At 39.4% G+C, this 27,812-nt stretch overlaps 1 protein-coding gene across 1 annotated transcript; it reads right to left on the bottom strand.

Moving 5' to 3' along the window:
* Window positions 1–572: 572 nt before the first annotated feature.
* Window positions 573–19,604, bottom strand: LOC115027059 (uncharacterized). The gene is made up of 5 exons (XM_029460090.1): window positions 19,007–19,604; window positions 12,374–12,455; window positions 11,671–12,185; window positions 6,369–6,422; window positions 573–1,849 (listed from the first exon to the last, which is right to left on the bottom strand). Exons 1-5 carry the CDS (start codon window positions 19,073–19,075, stop codon window positions 1,724–1,726), a joined length of 846 nt encoding a protein of 281 aa, XP_029315950.1. The 5' UTR covers window positions 19,076–19,604; the 3' UTR covers window positions 573–1,723.
* Window positions 19,605–27,812: the final 8,208 nt, after the last annotated feature.

Here is a 27,812-nt window from a genome sequence, read left to right as displayed (position 1 = left end):
GCTCTCTTCAAAGCCACCAGACTTCAGTGAAAAAACCCAGTAATTTTACCTCGCAGAGTTCGGCGGGGTTGCTGGTCTCGATCGGTTAGTCTGTTTGTGTTATTGTGTGACTGGTTGTGTAAAGTGTACACTTAAACTGATAATAGATTTATTTTTTGGGTGGCCCTTTGTGGCTAAAATGCTTTTGCTTCTGCCCTCGTCCACAGAAGAACATACACATATCTAGCACCTTGAGATTGCTTTTAGCTTGGAAAATGTATTATTATTATTACATGCTTAGCTTATGTGCTGGTACTGCTACCTGCTTCTCCAAACATGTGGTCTAGTGTTTACTGCCTCACAGTATATCTTGTCACTTCGGTAAAAGACTGGTGACATATCACAGTAAAACTTGAGCTGAATAAAACACCTGAACAATGAACAAAACAGCAAAAGGCTTCGGTGCTTCTTGGCAAATAAAGGTATTTTGATGATGAAGAGTGCCGTCAGTCACATGTTTGTCTACTCAGTTGTTGAGGGTTTTCCCTTTGTCACAATATATATTGTATATTGATCCAAATAAAAATCTTAACAAGAGGCCATAGGGTATTTATTGATTCATTTTGTGCAACAACGGACAAAAACCTGTCACAATGTTACATTCATTTCAGTGAAATCTTAGTTACAGTGGTGACATCGTGTTTAATCGATTGATCGGCTCATTTCAGGAGCCAAGAACTACCTCAAGTTTCATTCAATACAACAGGAATGTGATTTCAAGGCATTAAGAGATTTTTAGAAAACACTGGGATGTCTTTGATATACCAGTGGTCCTCTTCTACCTAGAAAGGAATGAGGTACAATATTGGAAAGAAAAAAAATGGCACACTACAAGTAGGCTATGCATAACACAGCACCAATTACACTTGCCAAATGTGCAGCAAACTATTCTCATACTTCCTTATTTCCACATACCTCTCCTTCTGCAAAAACAGTGGAATTCATGCAAGAAAAGAGGATACAAGTACTCGTGACCTGGACTAAAAGTGACAAATTCATTAAGAAACTTACATAGTCACAGGTCTACTATTCAACTACATACATGTCATACATGTTTGTTATAGCTCGTCACGACCTGCATATTCAATAACACATCCAAAGTATTTTCAGACAGACGAATGTGACCACTGGCTATGTTTATCTCAACAATAACAAGATATCTGATGACTCACCTCGACCATGTTTAGTATATAAAGTTACCAATAACCTTATAAGTTGTCCAGGAATCACGTCAAAGGAAGAAACCTTGGAACCATTTGATTGTCTTACATGCATTATTTCCCTTGAATATTGATCCAACCCAGAACTAAAATGGTTGGCCTCGTCCCTTTGTACCACCTTGGCTCCACAGTCCATGTTTGTTTCTTGATCATTCTTCCTCCTAACGCAGGATCTTTTCAGAGACCGCTATACATATGCCGTACCTGAAGTATCCTTAGAAGTGTTTTTAGGCCATTTTATTCTCAAATGTTCCTGTTGATTTCGTCCGGAGAACAGCGATCAAAGTGACAGCGTTACAGGGTGGGATTACCTGAGTGTGCAATAGTTTGACCGTCAAACAAACGTCTTTTCTAGCGGTCAGTTTCATAATAGTCACTCATTGGTCTCGCTGCAGAAAGCCTCAAAAAAAGCAGCCGTCTGAAGAGAGGGGGGCAGAGGATTATCTGGCGGTGGATGAATTGCCTTACGAGCAGGGGGGATCCTCGGACGGGGTCAGAGGGCTGCAGGGGGGCACTGTACTCAATGAGCGGAAGGCGAAGATGGAGGGATCGTAGGTGTACCTGGGCGGAGGACGACTGCCTGTCAGGTTCTGTGGACAGAGAGAGAAGAGAGGTCATGGTGAGTGACAGCCCTGTCAGAAGTAGGTGTTTGGAAGAGGCATGGATCAGCTGCTGTCCTCCACTCATGGCATTATTGGTCAGTTACAGTATCAAGTCATAACAATAGTGTGTGTCTGTGAAAAGGGACTGCAAACCAAACCAGCAGTGATGGGAAAATGACTGCACCTCCTAAGAACATTTTCACACTGATTTGTTTTCGTTCACACCACGGGTTCGGTGGCATAAATGCTTTTCCACTCACAGAGCCATCTCCCCCCTCTGAGCAGAACCTCACTTGTGTTTCTACAAGTCCTCTGTCTAAAATTAGCCCAGGTCATTTTCCTCCCTGCAGGAAACGACAGGAAATTACTTTGTTGGATTTGGCAGTGAGGCAGCACTTTCTCCAGAGTCAGGGGAGAGTTTGTGAGAAGGTGGACTAAGAAAGATTAGGACCCAGAGACATATTCACTGTAATTATGCGCTGATCCAATGGAAACAACTTGAGTGTGTGTTTAATGTGGATAGCTCTATATTCTCATTGTCAACCATTAGCAAACACTTCTCTGAGAACTGAGACAGATGCATCTCTGTAACATTTTCCATTTAGATGCTGCGACAGTGCCCACTGCTACTGGAAAAGTAACCAGTGACATTAATGCATGTGAAATAAGGCCCCATTAACTGTGCATGTGAGGCGAACAGGTGTTGCTATGACTTCAACTAACATCTTAAGGGATTCAGTACTGACAACTGAGTCACAGTTACACGGCAACAATTCCCAATATCACAGAAGAGCTTTTTTATCTACCAATGTTTATACAAAACAGGCAAAAAGTGAGAGGTGGACAAACAAAATTGTAGCCCAAGAATGTGAGATGTTGACTGTTAATGTGTTCGCCATATGGTAGCCGAGAGTCGTACATCAGGATGGTTAGCAATCCCAACTGAGTTGTCCTGTGATCACATCTGCAGTATGATGGACATTTAGGGCCAAGAGGGGTCAAACAAAGTACAAGTCCCAAAAGAACAAGCAGGGCCTTTTTTGTACAGTCATTAAAAGTTAAAGTTCAAACACCAGCAATATCTCACTGAACTGCTTTGACAAACATGCCTTTCTAGGGATTTTATGTTGTAAATTTGCTCTGTTGATCATTAATTTAGGCCACAATCTGCAGTTTATTACACGGATGGATTACTGCATGGGCACTGGCCCAGGGGCCCAAGGGTGGGGGGTGGGGGACTGAACCTGAGCTTCTGTGTGAGGTGATTGTTATTAACATGTGTTGTTGGTAAGTTAAAGGGTCAGTCAAGAGTAGAGACGTTTTATATGCGACCGATATTATTTGGTATATTTGTGGTGAAGAAAGTCAGTGTGGCAGCCTCTCATCATGTCCCCTGTGAACAAAATATGTCTGCTAGGTGGGAGGGTCACAGCCTAGTAGTCCATTAGCATCTATGGCTTATTCACTTTCTTGCAAGCAAGTCTTTGGCTCAGGAGCCACATGCGGCTCTTTAACCCCTCTGTAGTGGCTCCCTGTAGCTTTGACAAAACAAAAAAAACATCTGTATTTTTTGTTGCACAGTGGACAATCTTTCAAAGGGAACACCTCTTATCTTGGAGTTTGGGGTGATATATGCTATTTTTATTTTATATTTCGTCCACTAAAATATGCATCGTATTCTCCTGCGTCGACGGGCGTCTTTCCCTGCAGGTGGCACATCTTGAGTTTCAGACCCCCCGTCTAACTCAGGTATGCAAACCAAAAAAAGAAATAGGGAAATAGAGAGTTTAATTCTGCGTACACAGATACATTTTCTTTCACTGCCAACGATGCTGGCTTACCTGTGTGCTTGATATGTGGCGAGAAATGAGCAAAGTTCTGTGTTTAACACTTTTCAAAGTAGGTCTAAACATGCCAGTGAATTGTGTCCTCCTCTTTTAAAGAGTTTGGTGTTTTCCTTTGTTTAAACAGGTGAAAATAGCAACACGATCTCAACAGTTTCCTTTATTGTCATTCTGCAATTTCATAAATGAAACAAATACAGTATAACTATATATCTAACTTATAAGCTGCGTTATCAAATGTGTTTTGCGGCTCCAGACAAATCTTATTTGGTGGAAGAGGGGCAACATGGCTCTTTAGATAGTAAAGGTTGCCGGCCCCTGGGCTAAGCTAACCGACGCTGTAGCTTCATATTTAACATGCAGATATGAGAGTAATGGAGCGTTCCATTTGAGTACTGAGAAGTTAGATTTCCAAGTTCCCAGTGTGAAATTTCAACTGGAACGCCACCTGAAGTCGAATTTCTGACTCGGAAAGTCGGAGGAACCGCACCAGCCCTGACCTCAAAATCCAAGATGGCTGCTCAACTAAGTAAAGCTGTAGTAATGTACTGCTTATTAGAACTTGTCTTATTTAATCAATCGTACATACATTACATACAGTACTGTCCAACTTCTTTCTGTGGACATTGTACTGTGCAAAATGCCGCATAATGCGTCGCTATCAACTGGTATTGCTAACAATGGCTAACAAAGCTAACCTGGCTAGAACTTGGTTTTCCGACTCGTACTGGGACGCGGGAAACTCCGGGTGTGGCGTCATTCACAGCTTCTATTACCCACTTCCCAGTACAAATAGAACACACCATTATATAATTTTCTTAATTCAACTCTCTGCAAGTAAGCCATCAAGTGTATTTCTGTTTGTTCTAATGCCAAGTCCAAAAATGCCTTAACATCACTTCTAAGCTACAGTATGTAGTTTACCTCAATCAAAATGGTATGCAATCAATCTTTGCCTTGCTCGCCGTCATTTTTTTACGGTGGCTGAAATCAGACTCCATCACTCTTGCCTGCTGCAGCCTGGGAAGCTCTCATCACCCCTCTCTCCTATTCACCTCCAACCCCTAGAGGGGGAAGGCCTCAGCAGCAGCAGGGCCAAAGCTGTGTTTTCCTACTGCTTCCCCCCTCTTAAAACACAACACAACCATGACCGTCGACCTCCTCTACTCCCGTAACAACTCCCATGCTTGAATCCAGTCTCAAAGCCAGGGCCCCAGCCAGATCCAGTGTCTCTTCTGGAAGGTGGCCAGGAAACCCAGGGTTTACAGATAAAAGAGGGAAAGAGAGACAGACAGAGAGAGGTGCGGGAGAGAAAAGATAGAGAGATGAGTTGGATCACTGTACCCCGTGGCACAAAGGGTAGAGAGAGTCAACACAAGCCTCCAAATGGCTCATCAATCCAAAGACTCACTGTGAACTCACTTATAAGAAAAATCCATGAACTGGAACATACCCAATGCCCACAGACGTCACTGACAGGGAAAACAACACTACCGACTACACCAGCGAGGAACAGAGGATAATGAGCAATATCTCCGTGTATCAGCAGAACTAAACAGATAGCAGCCGGACAGGCTAAAAATGGAAAATGACTTCATCCCTGGAAATACACCACAAGGGAACCGACAAACACTCCGCCTCCTCTTCCTCCTCCTCAGCTCCATCTCTCAACAACGCTTGCTTGTTCTTCCTCAAACACTCTCAAAGATCAGTTTTTTGTACGGCTCATCCATACTTCAATATGGAGGATTAGAGCAACCTAGATGCTGTTACAGTTGGTGTGCGTGCGTGTACATAAACAAGTGTGTGATAAGGATCCATTGACACTAACCCACACAACGTGATAACAACGTCACTTTTCTCACCACACTGTGCATCCTTCTGGAGTGCCCTGCTCTGTGCCAAGACGCCCAGGCTTGTTCCAGTCGACTCTCCAACATGCTTCCCCTACCCACTACAAACAAAATCAACTCATACACAGTTGCATTTGGTGGATGATTATTGCAGGTTGTGTTTGGAAAAACCAATTCACAGGAAGATCAGTCGGGACACAATCTTGTGAGGATACCTCTGTGTTTACGAAGATATTTAGGGACTTCTTAGACCACTAATGGGACAAGTGGGAAGCTCAGCTATTAAAGGTTGTTGAGATCGAGAGATCAAACAAACCTGGGAAAGAAAAAAAAAGACACATTTTCATCTGGTTTCTTTGTGTATCACTAGGTATCACTGCAGTAAACAGTGTTTAGCTGGGTGCTGTTTGTAAAAGGAATGTGCTATCAGTTTTTCAGACGTCTCAGGCATGACTCTGGTGCTAGCAGGGCATGGGAACAAACGCTGTAGCCAGATGCTGTCCCAGTATGCAGTTGGATGGACTTCAAGGTGCTGGCTACTAGACAGGCCGGGCTGTTCACGGGGGCCGAGCAACCTTATCACTTCTGTAATGAACACCCTGATCTGGATTGCCTAAAATAAATCTGCATAAAAAGGAAAGGCCGTGTGTGTACATTTAAATGAATACCACTTATGGTTTATTACAGCCACAACATCAGGGTTTTTAAACATACAATAAATTGTTTGCTTTCATCACGAGAAAATACTACAAGAGGGTTTTGTTTATTTATTGTGGGGGAAACTAAAGTGGAATAAAGAAATGAACTCACCCGAATCTTTATAGTCCGCGTTTTCCCGCCGCAGTTCTTTTTCAGCAGCATTTTCTATGGAGAAAAAGAAAGCACAATGACAGCAATGGATGAGCATACAGTTCACAACTTTAAAAAAAAGTTTAAGTACGTCCATGACAATCCAAAACCTGTGTGAAACCTGCACACTTTGTATTGTATAATTCAATACACTTTTATGACTGTGAACCCAAAAAGTAACTTTTATGCTATATGCATATTACTAAAATTCAACCATCTCAAAACCATTATTTTAGCAATAACCCTAATAACAGCAAGATCTGACGTGATAAGAACTGTGCATTGGCCGTCAATGAGCATGTGAGGCAAATCCAGCTGTCTCACTAAACTAAAGAGTCGGTCAATGAAGCTTATGCAATATCCTGTCTCCCACTCCCCTCCATGTCCACGCAGCTCCACTATTCGCAACAAAAAAAAACAGTGGGGGTGGATGGACCACACAATCATCGAATTGTCTCGAGCCGGGGAGGTAGCTTCTAAGGGGGGAGGGAGCGCAGGAAAGAATGGAAACATAAGACTCCTGCTGTTGTGATGTGGGAGAGAGCTGGTGTGCACTTGCCCTCATGCTCACCTCCTGCCAGCTCTTATCTTTTTTTATTTGTATCAATGGGACAACAGTCCATGTAGGTGCAAGCTGCTTGAACAAGAATCCAAAACGGAAATGTGTACTTTGTATTCATTTCAGCCTCTCAAAAAAAAGTTATTAAAGATATATTTTTTATTTGTATGTGATTAAGTGACTCTGTTTTGTTCAATCATAAAAACATATATATATATATATATATATATATATATATATATATATATATATATATATATATATATATATATATATATATATATATATATATATATAATATATATATATATATATATATATATATATATATATATATATATATATATATAAAAAAATATATATATATATATATAAATATAAATATATATATATATATATATATATATATATATATATATATACGATCACTTTAAAAAAGGATCATAAACCTGTGTTTTTTATGTTTGGGCTAAATTACTACACGCCTTCAATGAGCCTACGTTATCTCACGCAATATAACATCGTGAAAGATAATTTTTGTCATCCACCACTCAGAATTACTCTGTCCACCCCCACCCGACACCAACCCCCTCTTAAACCCCACACGCACGCACACACACACACACACACAAACATGGCCAACAGGTCATGACTTGCCAACTAGCAAACTGTTTTGGTTGAGTGTTGTGGTTATTCATGAAAAATGATTTCATTCTGTTATTTCAATGACTTGTGTAAAGAATTTAAATGACCTTGTCGTATATGAAACCTGCTATACAAATAAAGTAGCTTTGACTTGCCTTATCTGCCGTAATCCCTGGTAAAAACTGTAATATAACCACCGTTTATGTCTTAGTATTTATAGTCGTCTCGTATGTTTTCGTTCGTTGTTTTTGTTCTATACTTTGAAATGCATTACTACACAAGGGGATAAGGGATTACCCATTGCAATGAAGTGTCAGCCAGTTGATGTTTATGATGTAACGACATTAACACAAACAAATGGTATTTAAAAGAAACAATGTTATGCTTGGGAAATGGTTGGAAGCAGAGTAATACTAGCAAATTGGCTACACCATATCAAAAATACTGCTCTGGTCCTTTAAACAAACCAGTGTGTATGTTTTATTATATTATGTAGAGTTGCACCATTTGTGTGCAGAGGTCTGACATATTTCTCAAATGCATCTGCCACACAAACTGTTCTTTCATCAGGCTAACTAACAATGGCACTGCCACATCTGAGCAAATGGACATTGATTAACATGCATGAGGGATTATCAGTGACTAAAAGGAAACAAGCTGTTGACCTTTCAATCCTGCCTTAAAAGAAAATTATGAGATCAATATATATATAGTATATGACTAGGGCTCAAGTTTGCCAATCACTGGCCTTAGATAGTCTTGGATCAGTGGTGTTCAAAGCATTAGGGAACCACAATTAAACTTCTCCCAACTAAATGTGTAACAGTGTAATCTGAAAATGATTGATCTCCTTGTTAGTTAGCACATGGAGACATCGTGCAGCAATCACAACTCCTCCGAATGCTTTCATCAATCATCTTCACCAATTCATTTATAACAAAAAAACGTCTTACATGAGGATCCAAATGGAAACCTGTGGTCTAAAAAAATTTTTTTTTATGTTTGACAATCTCTCTTAGATAGCAGTTGTGCTCCTCACATATAACACATAATTCCACTGGTTTTGACACCTTTAAATTGCTTTTTCTTTTTAAAGGTTTAAACAGAACAGCATTTTATAAAAAATAAATGACATGGTGACGATGTAGAAGTTGAGGCAGACTTTGGAAGTTGTCCAGCTAAAGGGTTAATGGGAGACTGGAGCTGAGTCTGCTAGTTACCTCTGTAGGCCCCCTATTGTATTCCCTGCAGCACCTCCCATTCCACTTGACTGAGTGTGCACACACTCTCACACATATACAGACACACTGACACTGTGGCAACAGACACACACTGATACAGCGACAAACTCGCAGATGGGAGGATGCACACATGCAGACACAAAAAGACAGACAGGATAGACGCGTACCCCAGCCCCACACACAAACACACGTACACACACACACACACACACACACTTTCCTCTTTTTTTCTCTTCACCCCTCTCATTGCTGCCCGCTGTCTCTCATCATCTGTTCTTTCCCTCTAAAAACCCCATGGACATATGGACTCCTGAAACCTGCAGTTTCTATCTCTGCACGCACACGCACACAGACACCCTTTCGCATCCACGGTGTGGGCCAACAAGTGTATTGGATTTTAATGATTAGTGGACCAGCTTCTCCATGTCTCATTAGTGGTTGTCGTTTTTCTGTTGTGTATTTAATCCTCTCCTTCTGCCTCCACCCCTTCATCGTTTCCCCTGGCTTGCCAGCCTTTGTGAGAAACGAGGGCGGACATCTGCCGTCCGTGCCTCCCTCTCCTTCATCCCTCTCCAGCCAGACCACCGTGGTGGCGCGCGCCCGGCTAAAGGAAAGGGAAGACTTTGTTTGCTCGTGCAAGCGTGCACATTTGTGTGGCCATGTGTGCGTAGGGTAGCCGGTTAGTAGTATTAGTAATACATCATTGTATTTTTGGACCAAATCCTCGGCCCTACGTTAACAGTTTGAGCTGTTCGGGGAGGGTGTTGAAAGGCTCATCTGCTGTTTGGTACATTTTCAGTGGAAACTTAAATATTAAATAACATGTAATAATTTCACTCAAATTGTCAAGAAATTTACTTCATCTGATGATGAAATGGGTTTTTAGATTTCTAAAAAGGCATCCTGTGAGGGCTTTCAAATATTTGTGGGTAGAACATTTATTTTGCTAATAGGAAACCATTGCCACACCACCTTGTCGTATGTATCATAATGTCGCACTGAGAGAGGGAAGTGAGAGATAAGTCTGGCAGTGTTTTGATAGTCAACTGTCATAATTATGGTGGTAATAATAATCAGTTACTAAGTGCCCTGAAAACTTGACCGCATGGTCATTTTGCAGTGGTGGAAGGTAACTATGTACATTTGCTTAAGTACAATTTTGAGGTACTTTTACTTTACTTGACTATTTTCATTTTATGCCACTTTAAACTTCTATCCCACTACAGTTCAGATGAAATGTTTGTACTTCTTACTCTACTACTTTTACTTGACAGTTATAGTTACTTTACAAATTAGGATAGAAAACATATGACGAGTTTATAAAATATGATGCATTGTAACAGATAACACTACATAACTACATATAAAGGAGTTCAAATCAGCTCCCCCTCAAATCAGCTGCTTATTACACATTAATATATCACTAATAATAACCCAATAAAATAACTGCATAACATCTGCACAACAATCTGCATTGAGTACTTATTACTTTGATTCTTATCAAAACTACTGAATGCATATTTTGGTAAGTCATTTATCAAATATCTTTTTTTGAATACAAGATTTTTACTTCTGGTTGTGTATTTTTACAGTGTGGTATTGTGACTTTTAATTAGGGTAAAGCATGTGAATACTTCCCTCACCATTATCATGTTATTAAGCTAATAATATGATATTAATGCAGTGGCGGCCGTGCATTTCACACCTAGGCCTTCAGTGATGTCCTACCTGAATTATTCCACCTCTTAATACCATTATTATGACACCATGGCTATAGAAACTATACATTTAGACAGAAACGCAGTATAACCGGGCGTTGCATCACCCTAACAACAGAGTTATATTAATATTTCCGAAACATTTAGTTGTAAATAGCAGGCATTCCCAGCAGTACAATGTGCAGTGCCTCTCAGAGGCTGTGAGCCGGGGGTACCACTCGTAGTTAGTGATTTGAAAGTGGCGGACAAACCCTTTTCCCAGCTGTGATAGGCTCGCTAGCGTCAGGGTTGGCCGTTCTCTTCTCACGATGTTTATCTTTTCTTGAAAGGTTTGTCTTGAAAATGGTGTTGTAATTATATCTGCGACCAAATCGATCTCTTCTCCTCCTTCAGCCATTGTGGGTTGAAAAAAAACAGCTTGTAGAAATCTACACAAGAAATCTTGTTCAAAGTTTGCTAGCTCTGCATAGCTCTGCATAGCTCTGCATAGCTCTGCATAGCTCTGCCTTCTCAATAGTGCGTATCCAATCAAAAGACGTGCATGTGCTGACGTTATCGTACGCCTGCTAGCTGGCCCCGGTGTCCCCAACTCGACATCTGATTGGTTAACGCCACAGTTTTGTCTCCGTTCACTTTAAGCAACAGGCGCCCGCACTGTTGATTCTGAAGGCCTAAGGGCAGGTTTCTTGGACCCTGGCAACACATGATGGCTGAAATATGATTGGATAAAAGTTCTAACATAAAGGCCAGCCCTCCAAATCTCGATCTGAGGCTGGAAGCAGCGCAACCAAGAGGAAAGCTATGAAATGAAGAGAATAGACTATGGGGAATAATTTAATACATATTTGTGGAAAGAATATATAAAAATATTCTGATGATGTTTAGGCAAGCAGAGAAGGCCTTGCTGGCCCTGACAGCCCACCACTGTATTAATGTGATGCAATAATTTGACTGTAGACGAGTTAGATGGAACAAACAACTTATTGATGATTTTATTTGGACCCTCGCAATATTGCAGACCATAATAGTTTATATGTGCTCATCAAAGTTCATGGAATGAGATGAGAAGAGTAAAAGACAAATGTCATGAGGAATCTAACCTGTTGCATTTTCTCCAGATCCAGACTGGGCCTCCCTTGCTCCCCGCCGTAACTGTGCCGATACTTTCTATAAGGTGCTGACTGGTCAAAATGGGTCAGAATGATGGGCCGTGCAACTGGCTGCACCACCTGCAGCTGAAAGCGCATGGGGGGTGGCTTGAGGCTACGTGGTGGACTGGAGCTGAAGAGTACAGGGCTGGGGGAGGCAGCCAGGCAAGCATTGGACTCAACCAGAGGCCTGGCAGAGGCAGCCGGTGACACGCAGCCACAGAGGTCCCGCACCTCCTCATCACTGGACGTGCTGCTGTGGTGATCGCTGTGGCGCTGGGGAAGCGCTGAAACCCACTTCCTGTTGTCCCCACAGCTGATACGCTCGAGCTCTTCCTCTGAAGAGTGGCGATCCAGATTGGCATCTAAAAGGAGGCGAAGGCGTCGTAACCGGGCTGGAGAGAGGGGACCCTGGTTGTGCTGCTGGCTGGTGGCCAAGGGTGTGAGGGCACAATTTCTCCGTCTCTCTAGAGGAGTCGATAAACAGGAAATGTCAAAAGAGAAGGTGGAGACGTAGAATAAATCAACTGCTGTATAATGCCATATTATCTGTTTGCTTGAAACATTTAATTATTATGTGTGAGAATCAATAAGTGATGGGGAGGATTTTCATCCATTTACAACTACATTGATTTGGTTGGCACAGGATTCTTACCTCTGTCAATCTGTGCAAGCTCCTGGTTTTCTCCCTCTGAGTCGTCGCTCTCCCCTCCCTCTCCACTGCCATGGTAAGAAATCTGGAAAAAAGAATTGAGCCTGTACTGTAAGTAAAATATGCCATATGGTAAAACCTCAAAACTGAACCCTTACATTGATAAACACTTGTAAAGAGCATTCCACAAATATCCATCTTTTCTCTTTTTTTAACTCAAAATTTGACCTACCGGTAGATTAACTTTGAAGATGTTAAAATAATTATTCTTTATAATTTTACAATTTCTAATGATAACAACATCGTCTGCATTGCGTGGTACCTCCTACAGTTACACTACATGCGTTATAGAGTCTTTAAGTCACAAAAGGCAGGGATTGAGTTGAGTTACATTAGTGTCTAAGTTTCCCACAATCTGAACCAGCATGTCTCTTTAAAATCAATTCCTCATCCGTCTACACTAGAAGCAACAATACAGATACCCTGCAGACTGCAACGCTAAGAGTTAAGTAATGCGCCTCACACTCAGTAATTACCACTCCGAGGCCTCGCTGAGCAGCTGCCATCTGTGCTTGTGGGTGTGTATGCTTTACACACATACATCCACACAAACATACAGTGTTCCTCCCTTCTACTCTCTAGTACACACACACACACACACACACACGCACACACACATACACAATTCCTTTCTTTCTGAAAGAGGGAAAAGAGAGAAAGGAGCCAGGGTCTTAGAGCCCAATAAGGGAAGACAGTATTCAACTCATGTTAAGTGGGAATTCCAATGTATAATTTAACAGACTGTCCACTGTGTATTTTGGTGAAATTAAAATCAAAAGGCTACATCAGTTAGTTGTATCTTACCTTTTTTTACATTTTACATGTCAACTGTTACATTACTGTATATTAAAAATGTAAATATATTTCCTATCATCGTCAACTCCACTAGTTTCCTAAAATAACTACAACATTCATGCATAGGATCCTATATATGTAGTTTATTGTAGATATTCATCATAGTATGTAAGTTTTATGATTTGTAATGAGACATGGCATTGCATGACTTCTCACATCAGAATAGATGATGATAGATAACATTGTAAATAGTCTTCCCATGCAGTCTTGTGGTCCAGCGTTGTATTGAATACTACATTTCAAAGTATTACATCGCACAGTAAGGATAAACATGTAGCCTCATTTACAGTGTTGACACTGTTGTTGAAGGTATTTGGATGAGGCCTGAGTGTAGCCTTCTTGCTTTTTAATGCTACACGAGCTGTGGGACAGATTCTCAATGAACAGTTACAGAGCCAGCGTACCGAGACAAAAAAACTTGGCTCTCAACGAGTCTCGAGCTTGCGTCACTTCATGAACTCCGAAAGGAAAATTACACCGAGGAATAACTGTGGGAAGGAAATGTACTTTGGCAAGTGGCTGGCTCAGGGCTTCAGCTACACCGTACACTTCAGTGAATTATTGTTGGGCAGCATCCATGAAACAGCTGAAATACTACTGAATGTTACTGCTGCAGGATACTAAGAATGAAGTGACGCTGGTGGTTCATACACTTCATGTCATGTTCATGAGTTTAGTCTGAGACATTTCATTCTGTGTTTACACTCAGTGAGATCATCGGGATGATTATTTGATTTTCCTACATACTTTACCTTTTAAAAACTACAGAGTACGCAACTTTAATTTATCTGCTTTGACCTGCGAGTCTAAAGTTTCTCCACAGAGCAATCATTGTCTGTGCAACTGCAGGCAAATATAAGCTGATATTTGGCCTTTCCCCTTACGGATCGTCTCAGAGCGAGTTGATAGATCAGGGAACAACAGAAATGTAGCACATGCGTAGCTCACTTTTACAAGACTTTTTAAATGCATTTCAGGCTCTGGCGGAATATGCTGTACTACCTGCGTGTACATATACACATTAAAACACACACACAACTTTCGTGTGTTTTAGTGCCTCACACGACAGCCTTCTACTTTCAGTGACTTCCTCACTTCTCTGGGACAGAACAAATACTCTATTTGAGAAAAAACTAATTATGCAAAGCAGGTGAGTGTCAACAGACCATAAAACATTCAAATCTGGGAGTGCAGCACAAAGACTGAACATAAGAACAGAAGTATATGTTTATAATATGTTTCACTTCCAATACTGTTTTACACCCTCAGTCAAGCATGGGGGTTTGTAAACAGTGCAAACTTGGTAGAGGTCATAACATTTTATTTCTCAGTTATCTGATAACAGAATGTAAGGAATTGTTCTTACAAATAGCAACTATATTCCATGCAATGTGTGTGTGTGTGTGTGTGTGTGTGTGTGTGTGTGTGTGTGTGTGTGTGTGTGTGTGTGTGTGTGTGTGTGTGTGTGTGTGAGAAGAGAAAGAGAAAGAGAAAGAGAAAGAGAAAGGAGATATGTTTATTGCTTTGGCATACCTAGCTACAACAAATACTAGGCCTAAACTGCATTAACCTGTATGAAAGGTGATTTACCAATAAAGGTTGAATGATTGATTGAAAAGGAAATTAAATCTAGTCAGCAGCAACACTGACGCACAAAATGTACTTGTCTCTTCCAGTTGCTGATTCTTTTTTCCAGCTCCTCTATAATACTGTGGTTAAGCCTGGCTTGCACCACTCCAACCTGGATATGTTGCCTCATACTATAATCCCCGCTGCTAAGCATTGATACTGCCTTTCCAGAAGTTTTTAGAGAACACTCAACTGTTGTAAGCTGGCACCTCACAAGACGAACAGTATTTCTGCAAAAGCACAACGTAATGCAACAGAGAACATACAAGTAACATATTTATGCTACAAGATAAAGAACTACATACGAAGGAGAAAGCAAACTATGTATACATGAAGCACACGGACACAATCAAACGCTCACTCAGGACTACTCGCAGTCACACCCTTCTCCCCACGCGCTTATTAGTCATTAATATCACAAGCGCAATGAAACCATGGAGCTGGAGACGTGGTAACCTAAACACAAGTGTGAAAATAACATTTAAAAAGCTAAATGGACCTATATGCTTCTTCCTGGTGTACTAGAAGTATCTATGCAATAGACATGCAAAACTTTGCACAACAAATATTCAAATTGTGTCTGAGACGACGATTTGGACTGCTGACAGCTATGAAAGCGACATGGGTCTGCATGACAAAAGCTGCACCAAACTGGCTTAGAAACTCTTATTCTCACACTTTTTCCACGTTTTCCAAGTTCCATTACTAAAAAACTTAATTTAGAGGTTTGAGACCTGAGCAAAGTGTTTATAATCTTGGATATTGAAATGCTCATCAATGATGCAATGCAATACCCAGTTCAATCCTCATTCTTTTAATAAAAATATTGAATATTGAACTGAACACAAAACGCAATATAAATATAAAATATGACAGTTACATTTTAAAATGTCGCTTTCTACTGATAAGTACAATTTTGAATAAATGTTTTTAAGCTATATTAAAATCTTACACCAGTGTCTATTAAGGCATGTGATTGCGAACCACTTGATATTACTCAGAGAGCTGATGTACATAAGCAAAGTGAGACTGAGTAAAGCCTAAAAAACTGCTTTTGTGCATACATGCAAAGACAGACAAAGAGTTGTGTGTTTGTGTGTCAAGAACAGTTGAATGAAATCCTTGTCAGTCCCTTGCATCGTTGAGCAGCTTGCTAAGCTGGATCAATGGCAATGTCACAGCGTACACACACTTCCCAGTTCACACACACATCAGCTTTGCACTGTCCTTCCACACTGACATGGCCACTGTCACACTCCATTCCCCCTCTCATGAAAACACACAACACAGGGTCAGACATGGTTGATTCTCTTTCCCTCACACTCCAGTGGATCTTCCTCAAAGTGTAGTATCAGGCTTGATTTGCAGAAGCGCCTGGGATAGGTACTGTAACAGGGCCTAAGAGACCTTTAGCCTCTTTCAAAATGTCCTGAAATGCAGCAGACTTCAAACTCAAACATTATCTAATTAACTTGTGCAGCTGTAACAGTTTCTGAATTTGTGCTGAACTTCCACCTGAAAACGTTTTACCCGTACGGTACATTAGCAACATTTGCTGTGGTTAGCATAACGAGCTGATAGGTGTGCGAGCACTTTGGTAAGCGCAAAAGAAACGGAGGAGCTGGAAGACGCCTGAGGGTTCCCCGTGAGCTACAACAGCAACAGAGAGAAAGTTGTGTATAAGACGAGGACGATGTGTCGTGTCACTCCACGTTTAAAGGAGATGTGAATGACATCGAACATGCCAACGCATCTCCCGGATGTGCCAATCACTGGGACGAGGAAGAGGCAAACAGCTATTTGTATTTTCAATTTCATATTTTAAGAGATGCTTTTCAGCTTTAAAGCCTATTGTGATACGTTTCCTTTTGGGAGAAAGTGTTTGTTCTGTGTTTGTACAGTGTAATACAGAAACGTTGTTTATCTTTATAATGACAAGTCTTTGAAACTGAGGTATGAACCGAACCTTGACTTTTGCATATCGTTACAGTCCTAGTAACTTGTGGTTAGATGAGAGTAAAGAAAAGTATTATTACTACAACAAATCATTAAACTAAATCCACCAGAACCACATTCCTGCTTTATCAATATTCAAACTATTGAAAACAATGGATGTGAATATGTCATAATGAAAACATGGACTGAAACAGGGTTAACACCTGAGCCATCAATGAAAGACTGTTTACTGAGGGCAGACACTTAAAGTAGTACTATGAAATCCAACCTTGGTTTGCTGACGTTCACAATAACAGAAAACATGCTAATAAGCAAACAGATACAAACTGAACTTTTAATGTATTCAACTTATTTGAGCCTATGAACCAGACAACAACAAAGACACACCACAGATAACTTTACTCATCATGAGCAATAATATTCAGCTAGTTGCAAAATGACTTCTGTGGCTGAGACTCTAAGATAATAAGGTCATTTATCACCCAAACCTTCTTTTGTAAACATCCATCACAGCCTACATCATTTCTGGGTTATATTTTTAGTGATGTTGCCATGATCCCAGATCTCCGTAATTAACTTGGTGAATATAGGAATGATGGCCACGGCTACGAAAATAAGACCCAAGTTGTAATACAGCGCAATGATCCATTGAGTTTCCTTCGTTCAAATGGTGATTTGCTGGTTGGTTCTGGCTGACTCTTTTCCAATCCATTGTACTGTATGAATGCAGGATCAGGAAGCTCCCAAACCAGATTCATTACTAGTTTTAAAACAAGCACAGTGTCTACGTTCAAAGAAAGTCAACTGGCAAAAAATGTCACCCAACAATATTTATTTACTTTACATACTTTGATTTAACAACCATTGCTGTCTGAGTCTGATTATCAGTTTCAGAGAGTCAGCTAGAAGAACTATGTTACGGCTATGGCTAGGATGTAAAGAACAGGCCTACTCACTACTCACTTTCCCCCAACATAATAACCACTTTTAGCAGAAGGAATCTCGTCACTAAGCAGAGTAACAAACACAGACAAAAGTAGACAACGGGGATGGCACACTTTCCCCTGTATCCTCAGCCAGGCCTTTGAACGGGCACACTTTGGCACAAAATGGCTGCCATGAGACTATACAGTTGGTTGACACACAATATTGTTGTGGGTGGAACAAGTTAGTGACCCATGCAGGACACAATTCACCCCTCTGCTTACCAAAAAGTGTCATTATGCTAATTGAGCGGGCAGTAACAATTGCAGAGCACTTACATGGATTCGGTTGTGGAAAATTGGAGAGTAAAGATGTAGATGTCGGGACAATTGCCCACAACGAAACGTTTTTTACTGAAATATATATATCCCCCCCATATACATCTAAATAAGCTTCTATTGCTACCCCCCTGTGCAGACCACACATACAGCTATTTCCACCGGGAAACTATAGCCTATCTCTGTGTAGATGAAGAACCTGGACTAGTTTCACAGGTATGCATGTGACACTTCAATAGATTAGCTCTCTTATACACAAGAGAATTCTGGAAAAATGTGTACGTGTAGTGATTTACTTTTACAAATGACAAACAGCCGAACTAACAGTTTATGAGTCATTGAGTCAATGATCTGTGAGGAGGATCTGTGGGAGAGTTTGTTGACATGCCACATGTTTGCTGATGTGATTGTGTAGCAGTGTGGATCTCCAGTTTATACTTGTAAACATCTGGCTTGGAGACCTGTAAGCCATGAAGAGTAAATTCCTTCTAACATGGTAATGAAAGGGTTGAGGTGCTTAGAAGCAGAAACTATCCCCAAGCAAGACAATTTCCAGAGAAGCTGTCAAAGAGAAAGAGCATGTGAAAGAGAAAGGAAGAGTGTGTAAATGAACTCACTATAACCTCTTCCAAGCAAGGTTACAGGCTGAGAGTTCATTATGTTTAATCTGCGTAGTCAACTGGCCTACAAATGAATAAATCACAAGACAAAAGTAAAGCCACGCTCTTCACAAACAAGCTCATTTCTTTCAATCAGCTGTAACGTTACTACACTGTGTTTTAGTTCAGTACGTACTGACAACTAAAGCATATAAAGTACTGTTACAATAGTAATACCGGTAGTATTCCAATAATTTTAACTCAGTCAAACTTACCTTCAGTTGGAAAGGATGTATCTCATTGAGTGAATGTCTTCTTAGCTTCTTCGTCAGCGTCTTTAGCATTTTTTTCTGAGTAGCTTATGGCTTATCCTACAATTACGGTTTATTACGGTTACTGTGACGGTTACTACAACTTCATTAGCTAACATGAGCGACTTTACACATTTCAGAGAAGGCACACGGGACTATCACTTGACTGCAAACTGCCAACCACAAAAAAACAACAGCGCGAGCAGCTGCACACTCTAGCTTCAAGTTAGCTAGTGTCGAAAAAAATGATACACCGAAATTCGATAAACTGCGTAGATGTGGCTTGTTTTCAAAGGCTGTACGTAGCAAACTTGTTATTTTCGAGTTCATTGGAGTCTCCGTTGTTGTGGAAAGTATTTTTCTTATCCTTAGGCCGCTCTGAAAGATGCCCCACTCGCCGTATTGGCCCCTTACTTCCGGGGCTTAATTCAAAGATGTTTGGGAAATTAAAAATAATATCAACTTGTTGGCATTCAGACACGCACACACGCACACTCACACACATACACACAACCAAATGCACACCAGCTGCACGGACACACGGAGTGCTCCTCCAGCTTGAGCGTACTGCCCCCTGATTGGCTGTACTGCAGAGTGATGTCATATTTGTCTCTTGAGGAGGAGGGCTGAGAGTTAAAGCCACATTATCTTGTCTGTTTACTTCCTCTTTTAATACCAGGATAATATTTTAAATGCAATAAAAACCGTCTGAAGCAGACACATATGTGAGATTTGATAAACCAGCCCCTGTTTTTGATCAAGATGAATTTGCAGCCAATAAAACTTTACTTTAACTTCCACTTCTTATAATATGCTGCAAGTTGCTGTGTTGTGTTTGTATTATCCCTGCTTGTATTGACGTCAATATAATCCATTTAAATACTGACATGTTTAACAACATACTTATATCCTTGTCATAGGATGAAAACCACAAGTGTAATTGATAACATTATTTAGGCTATAATAATAACATTATGGCTGTGTTTAATTTAGGGGGTATTGCCTTCCAATGCATTCCAGAATGCCTCACTGGGACACTTAAATGGAATGGAGCCATTGCTAATGAGTTCATTAGTTACAGTTGTGCTTTACAAGAGGAAATGTAAGTCATGTTATTCAATCTATTTAATTTATCTCAAATGGTATTATATTTATCTTCATTTATATCAAACTATAGTTTTCCCTCTGGTGGAAAAGTATTCAGCTCACCGAGACACACTTATTCCTTAACAAGTAAAAGAGCTGCATACACCTGTAAAAGCATGTTGTTAATACATGTATTTAAAGTGTCAATAGTAAATGTACTCAATGCAGGGAAATGGTCCATGTGTCAAATAAACTGAATCAATTCACATGGAAATTAAATAGACAACTATAGTACAAGTTCCTTATATTTGCCACTTGGTTAATTTACACCACTTCAATTCACCAAATGTAAGTCCAAATAATTTGACTTATCTTGATTGTCAGAGGAATATTTCTTTAAAAAAATACATTGTGTTGATTTTGCATTACTGTCTTACATATATTACATCAAAGATGAATGTTCTCCTTCTGCTACTTGGGGTCTCTCAGTAGAAACATGGATAAAAAGTACATTTATGACAGCTTATGTCGCCGTTACAGGCGACCAAATAAAATGGACCGTTACCTTGATTAACAACTCAATAAAATATATAACACAAGTCTAGTTGTTTTTCGATATTTTAATGTGGAAATGTTACACACTATACTTTTAAGTCTTTGAATTGTATTGTCACTTTCATTTATTCACAGGTAATAACCCGATAAGGGAATATATACTGATGACTGTTATAACAGGTTTCAATAAAGACATTGTGGGTGTCTTTAAGGCAAAATGTTATCGTGTGTACATTTTGGGATGTGTGACATGACATCATGTGGGGTCCTGGTCATTCCAGTGGCCAACAACAACCAGACCCTCTCATGAAACTAGAGAGACGCAGAGAGAGACATAGGGAGAAGTGAAGACGAGAGCATGTCAGGTATAATTGGTGTAAATGGAGCATCCAGTTTCAATGATGTCATTCTTTGCAACCACTGTCTACTCTAGGATGTTGAAGCATGTGTGCATATGTTGCATGAATGTCCTGCACTGTAGCTGCATTGTTGTCGGGATTTAAATTTATTTTTAAAACTTTGGTAAAAGTTAATATCCAAAAACTACATTTTGCATTTCATTACACTCATACACACTAAACCAAAATAATCAACACAAAAATCAGAATTTTTAATCATTCAACATATTCCGCAGCGAGCTGGAACTATTTAAAAAAAAAAAAGAGATTAGTCATTGAATGACATTTTTGACACTCATTTCTGTAATGTTTTACCATACCTTGAATTTTCTGTTTCTGCTGGTGTCTTTTTTCTTTGCCTGTTCCCTCCTCTGTCTCTCTCTCTGAGGTTTTCTTCAATTTGTCCTACTTTAATTGTGGGGTTTCTTTTAGGAAGTTTTTCCTTGTGTGGTGCGAGGGTCTAAGGACAGAATGCGTCTGTAAAGACAAATGTTTAATTTGTGATATTGGGCTATATAAATACATTTAATTTGAATTGTGATTCGCTAACACCCAGCAATTATTGTGTCTGTTCCAAAAACTGCAATTGTAAATGTAAAATCAATGTATTAAATCCATTATAGTAACTTTAGTTTTAGTTGTTCCAATGCTCATCTGAAGACACAAACAGAAGGCTATGTCTTTAAAAGCTTCTGACTCTCTTGTTTGTGTGTGAGAAGCATTCTTATTTAACACCTCCGGTCAATGACCTGGGTAACTTTCCAAGGAACCTGTGGCTTGGCTCTAGGTCAAGCTCGATGCAAATCCAATTTGCAGCTGAATTTAGCAACAATAACCAAGGCCTGTGTAACCTGTGTTTCTAAATATAATCAAAATTCAAAATCAAGACAAAAGAAAAAGTACATCATAGTTATGAACATGTGTTATTCTTGTTAAATTATTATAGAGACTAAAAGACTGCTTGACTAATTTGATGGTTTCTTGTCTCGACCTTTTTGGCCACATGAGGGCAGTATTTTTTATCTTTGTAGAGAAGAGGCAAGAAATAAATGGATTACATTGAAGAAAAGGTTCTAGATTGAGTCACAAATCCTTTGAACAGCATTGTGTGGGTATGGTGGAGGTGGGTGGTGTAGTTGGAGTTACTATTACTAATGTGACCTCTGTACTGGATGATAACATTGTTAAGCACTGTTAATACTCCATGATTGCATATACTTCTTGGAGCAGCCAAGTAAACAATAACACTGAGCTGGCTTAAAAGAAACCCTCCAACCTATGACATATAGCAGCCAGTAATCAAAATAATTCATACAATAGAAAAAACAACTTTCATTCAGAGGCTGCCAAATGGTCACCTTGGCTAAAAGTGAATGGGCAGGCATGGAGCTAGACATGCCTGTGAGTCTTTTCATCAATCTATATTATAAGTAGCTTTCTGATGACGTGCTGCTGGGTAACTACGGCTGCTAGTGTCAGTGTTATGGGTTTTTATATTATATTTGCTGTGTATGTTACTTATTTTTTGTTTGTTGTGTATGTTTGTTTTGAATGTTTTGACTTTTATTATTTTTATTGGGTACTAATGGTTTCATAACCACACTGTTTCGGCTCTTGTTCTGTCCCATACATAGAATTGATGAGTTGATGAGGGGGTGGCGGGCAGTGGGTGAGGTTAGAGATGAAGATGTGCTTGTGTAGGGGTTTGTGTTTGAATATGGGTGTGGGTGCGTGGAAGTGATGGTGGCCTGCATATGAGGAGGTGAAAGACAGAGAACTAAAGGATTTGGATTTTTGTTCACTACAATTTAAAAAAGAAAAATATTCAACATGAAGAGAAATAATAACTGGAAAGTGTGTGGGTTTAACTTTTCCCAATAAACGTTACTAGTAAAAAAAAAATTATAATAATTATATTATTATAAGTTATTCTATTAATACACTCCTCTTAAACTTCTTGTGTTCTCAACAAATACAAGCTGACAAGAGCAGGTACAAAATATCTCCTTTATCCAAAATGTGTCATTTTTTCCATATACTGTAACAAAATGAAATGCCCTTCTTGAGTTTGAGCTAAATTAAATCATATCAAAAAATTCTCACTTTACGTCAGGGCCGGAATAACCCACTATGTGGCCAAAGGGGAAACATTTATTGAGCGCCCCTTGGGAGCCCCAGCTCTCTTCCCTGTGAATAAGCAGCCCTTATTTTGTTGTTAAGAATTCGATGATTTTTTGACTCAACACAATTTTTTTTAGAAATATGCAGCATGCTAGCATAATATCACCTGAAACATTTAAGGTATAAGCTCAGGTTTAAGGTAGGGTCCCTTTATATTCTTGCTTAAATTGTGCTTTAATGGTTAGCACACCCACAGCCAACACATCACTACAAAAAGCAATGGTGTTCTGGAGGAGCTGGAATTTGTTAAGTGACTGACTGATATTAAATGTATCTAATTTGTTTGTATACAGTGAATATTTTGTAGATTTTTCACTAGTCTTCATTTTTCCAGTGCCTGCCACAGCAAACACAGCAACAGTGTGAAGCAAAAGTCTTATTTGCTCTCTGCTGGCGGCTCAATGATACTGCACAGATCATGTGCAGTATAGCTTTAGCAGGTTCTATATGTTAGCAAAATAATTGTTTGTAGAGAGCAGGTGTGTGAGAGGTGTTTGTCAATTTTTCTATGACATTGAAAGACAGAAGTACATAATTAGTTAAACCCTAACATTGCATTTCAGGGCGGTACAATCATTTCCTGTCAAAGGTCAAATGTCAGAAATGTTTCTCTCTTCCTCAGTCCAGCATTAGTCACATTTGTGTCGAAGTTATTCCACTGTATTTAACGTTACAGTAAGAGTTCATCTCAAAGTTCATCATTGGCTCATCAGAGTTATTCATCCTTTATTCACGAGGTTTAAATGGTACCATTGAATTTACCATGATTCAGAGAGGACAGATTCACAGATCAGACAGAACAGAGGAGATGAGACGTGATACACTCTGAAGCAGAACCAGAGACCACCTACAGGTGGTGCTATCACACAAGTATTCAGCCATTTTGACCGAGTATTTTCCTGGTTACCAAATATGGCGCAACCTTAAATCCAGGAAACACTGTTTGATTTTACGGCCTTGATGATTGCACAGATCTGAAGAATGCGGGGGCAAGAAGTGATGTGAGCATGCACCAGTGATGTCAACATTTCTCCCTCTCCCTCGTCAGTTGTTTAACTGTGCTGAAATAGCTGATGACAAATCAGCCGGCTGACCTCTGAACGTCATCACTTCTGTTTTTAGCAGTGTATACAGCAAACCTCGGCCCACTTGGCCTTGGAAGTCCTTGTCTTTCTGTTTCCTGCTGCCTGCGTCGCCCACACTCTCCCCTGGATAGTGGAGTACGGCCATAGCTTCTCCTCTCGCCTCCACTCCCCTCCACTCTTCCCTCACCCACTGACCCACTGGCGGAAAGCGTGGGGGCCATCTGTGGTGGAGAGGTTACTTTTAGTCTCCCAGGCTGCTATTTTCTCTTCACTGTCTTTTTAAAAACACAAAGCACAGGCTTACTTACGCAGAGCTTGTCTCACTCTCGTTATCTATCCCGTTGCTTCACAGGTCTTGTTTACACAACAGTGCACTTAGCCCGTGGCAACACACCCTTACAGGAAGAATGGAATCAAATTTAGATATGAGATGATGATTGTTTTCCCAGCTGAATGAAGGAATAAATGGTTTAAAATGGCAGTCTCTCCATTGATGAAGTATATATATATATATATTCAGATTTGGGGTAGAGCTGCTCATGTCAAGAAAGAAAATCAATCAAATGTGGACATTTTATTTATATTTTTAAAACCATAAACATTTTTTGGCGTATGCACCAGTCGAGTTATTCTCATTGGATTGAATAGGTGTCATCTTTGGGTCCGGTATCCAGTTCTTATAATACATCCATGTGTTTAGGCATAATGTTTACCATGTCCACCATCTATTTAATTAGTTAAATTTACCAATTTACTGGTGAGTCTGGTGGGAATGTCGCTGGTTATGCAGGTATTTGATCATATTACACATTTTTAATAAAACATGTATTTCTGATGATGGCGCTAGATGAAAAATCAGCGGATTGACAAAGTCATTTGGTTTCTTTTGCTGGACACCTTGGACATCTGTACCATCTTTCAATATTCTCTGAGACATTTCACAAAAAGCACAAAAATGGCAACCTCAGGGGATGGGCACAATTTGTGAGATTCATCTTCATTCCAGGTACCAGAAATGTCTGTACCAAATTTCAGCGCAACCGATTTCATAGATGCTGAAATATTTCAGTCTGGCTTAAAGTGGTGAACCGGCAGACCAACATTGTTATCCCTAGAGACATGCAGCTTGCATGGGCAGTACAAATATTGATTATAGCAGCTTTAAATAGCTCAAATTACATTACAGGTCATTTAGCAGGCACTCTTATCCAGAGCAACTTACATTGAACTAACTACAGGGACAGTCTCCCTGGAGCAACTGGGTTAACAACAGGGTTAAGTACCTTGTTTTTGTTTGGAAGGCGTACCACTAGGCCACTAAGCCATCACCACCCCACAAACACCACACATTTGGAGATGAGATGTGGTTGAAAAATACAGCACAGGCTTGTCTATCGATATACATGATACAACATACTGTATAATGTGCATTAGGGAATACATTTAAATGCCCTCAAGATATTTGAAAGATAAAGGACACTATGACATTTAAAACAACAAATGCATGTGAACTGTTAAAAGGTTAATATATGGATTTAGCTACTCCATATGTAAAATACTGTACTGTGAACTGAAACTGTTAAAGGCTTGCTTTACAGTTGATAGCATACACAGGGCAATATTCTCTTTTATGTAGACTCTTAATTTTACAGGAATAATTTATATTATGGGAAAATGCTTATTCCAGTTAGAGTTTGCAGATAAACACTTATGCTCAATAATAATTTCCCATAAAACCGAATAATCATATTTTACAATATGCTGAGCTACTCCGTCAAAAGAAACTCTGTTTCTGTTTTGGGATAACACACAATTTTGATATTTAAAAAAAACAACATATGATATTGACTTACTAATAATACATTAAAACACAGCATATGTCATATCTAGAAGCAACACCCTGTGTGTTGACCCAAAACAGACTCACAGATGTCGTAGATAATGTTAAAAAAAAAGCGACACATGCTTTTCAGTGAGTGAAATATCCCTTTATGCTGTAACACATTGGGTTGCAGGGATACATACAAAATACTTAAAGGTGTCATATGACAATATGAAGTAATGATTTTAGACACTGGATGACTTCAGATGGTTGATGACTATAGAGGAAAAAGAGAGAAATGATCTAAGTTGCAGGTTAAACAGTTGATACACTGTTGCTAAAGATAGATTTTTTGACCACAAGTTTGGCCATGTGCCCTAAACCCTGTTGATCTTTCACCCATGACATCACTGAGGAACAAAGTGTGCTTATTTTTCCACACATATCTGAACAATACAATTTAAATCTACAATCCTTTATGTCGGTTTATTTGACTTTTCCTTTTTAACTCAAGAAGTGAACTTTTACCTGCAGGGATATATATAATATACAATCTAATGTGCAACCTTCTCCAAAAGATGTTAGCCACACCATGCTCGCCTTTAAAAAGCACATTTTCCTCTGCAGCATGTTTCTATTTGAGTATTATTCCCGTCATGTTCAATCATGTGGAACAAAGTGTGTTAAAACTCTGAATGGAAAATACCACATCTCTCTCTGGGAACACCACCTTGATTTATGTCCTGCAATCATTTCAAAAGTTGAATGTGAAATTGCTGTCTGACTACGTCAACTCAGTGGATCAGTGTGTGTGTGTGTGTGTGTGTGTGTGTGTGTGTGTGTGTGTGTGTGTGTGTGTGTGTGTGTGTGTGTGTGTGTGTGTGTGTGTGCGTGCGTATGTGTGTGTATCCACTACCAGGTCATTATGACCTGAAAGAGTATATTTTTGATCGCTAATTTTTGTCAAAAATCTTGATGCTGTTGATATTGTAAAATTAGGTCTTTATTGGAAAACATTTATTTTCTTTATGATAAATACAATTGTAAACACATTACAAAGAAGATTCTCCACATATTTACTAAATTATATTTTAAATGGGAAAATCACAAAAAATACAGATATAAAATGTATTCAGTGCAACATATAAAAAAATCCCAGGTAGAAAATTAAAAACTGTATTTTTAAGTTTTTTAAGAGTTTATGACTTTTATTTTAGGTTACAGTTTGAAGATTTACATAAAAACACATATAATATAAATGAGGTGTTTATAAACAAATGTGCTCCCTCTTGACCAGCTACAATAATAAAATGCTGCTGACATTTTTATGCATTCATAACAATATTCCAAGAATATAATAATATAACACAGGCCCGAGCCATTCTTTGCTTAATCGGTAATTCTACTTTTAATACGTACTTTTTAAGGTACATTTTGCTGTTAATACTTCCACCATTGCCAATAATATAACATAATAATACAATATTCTGTTCAGGTGTCTTTTTGTATAATGGGTGCTTTTACTATTGATACTTTAAATACATTTTGCTGATAATACTTCTGTACTTTAACTTAAGTCAGATTTTGAATGTAGGACTTTTTACTTCGAGTAGAATATCTTTAAATTGTGGGATTGCCAGTTT

This window comes from Cottoperca gobio, chromosome 22 (genome assembly GCF_900634415.1).
Source record: "Cottoperca gobio chromosome 22, fCotGob3.1, whole genome shotgun sequence".
In the NCBI taxonomy this organism is placed as follows: domain Eukaryota; kingdom Metazoa; phylum Chordata; class Actinopteri; order Perciformes; family Bovichtidae; genus Cottoperca; species Cottoperca gobio.
This window is presented reverse-complemented; position numbering and strand designations above follow the sequence as displayed.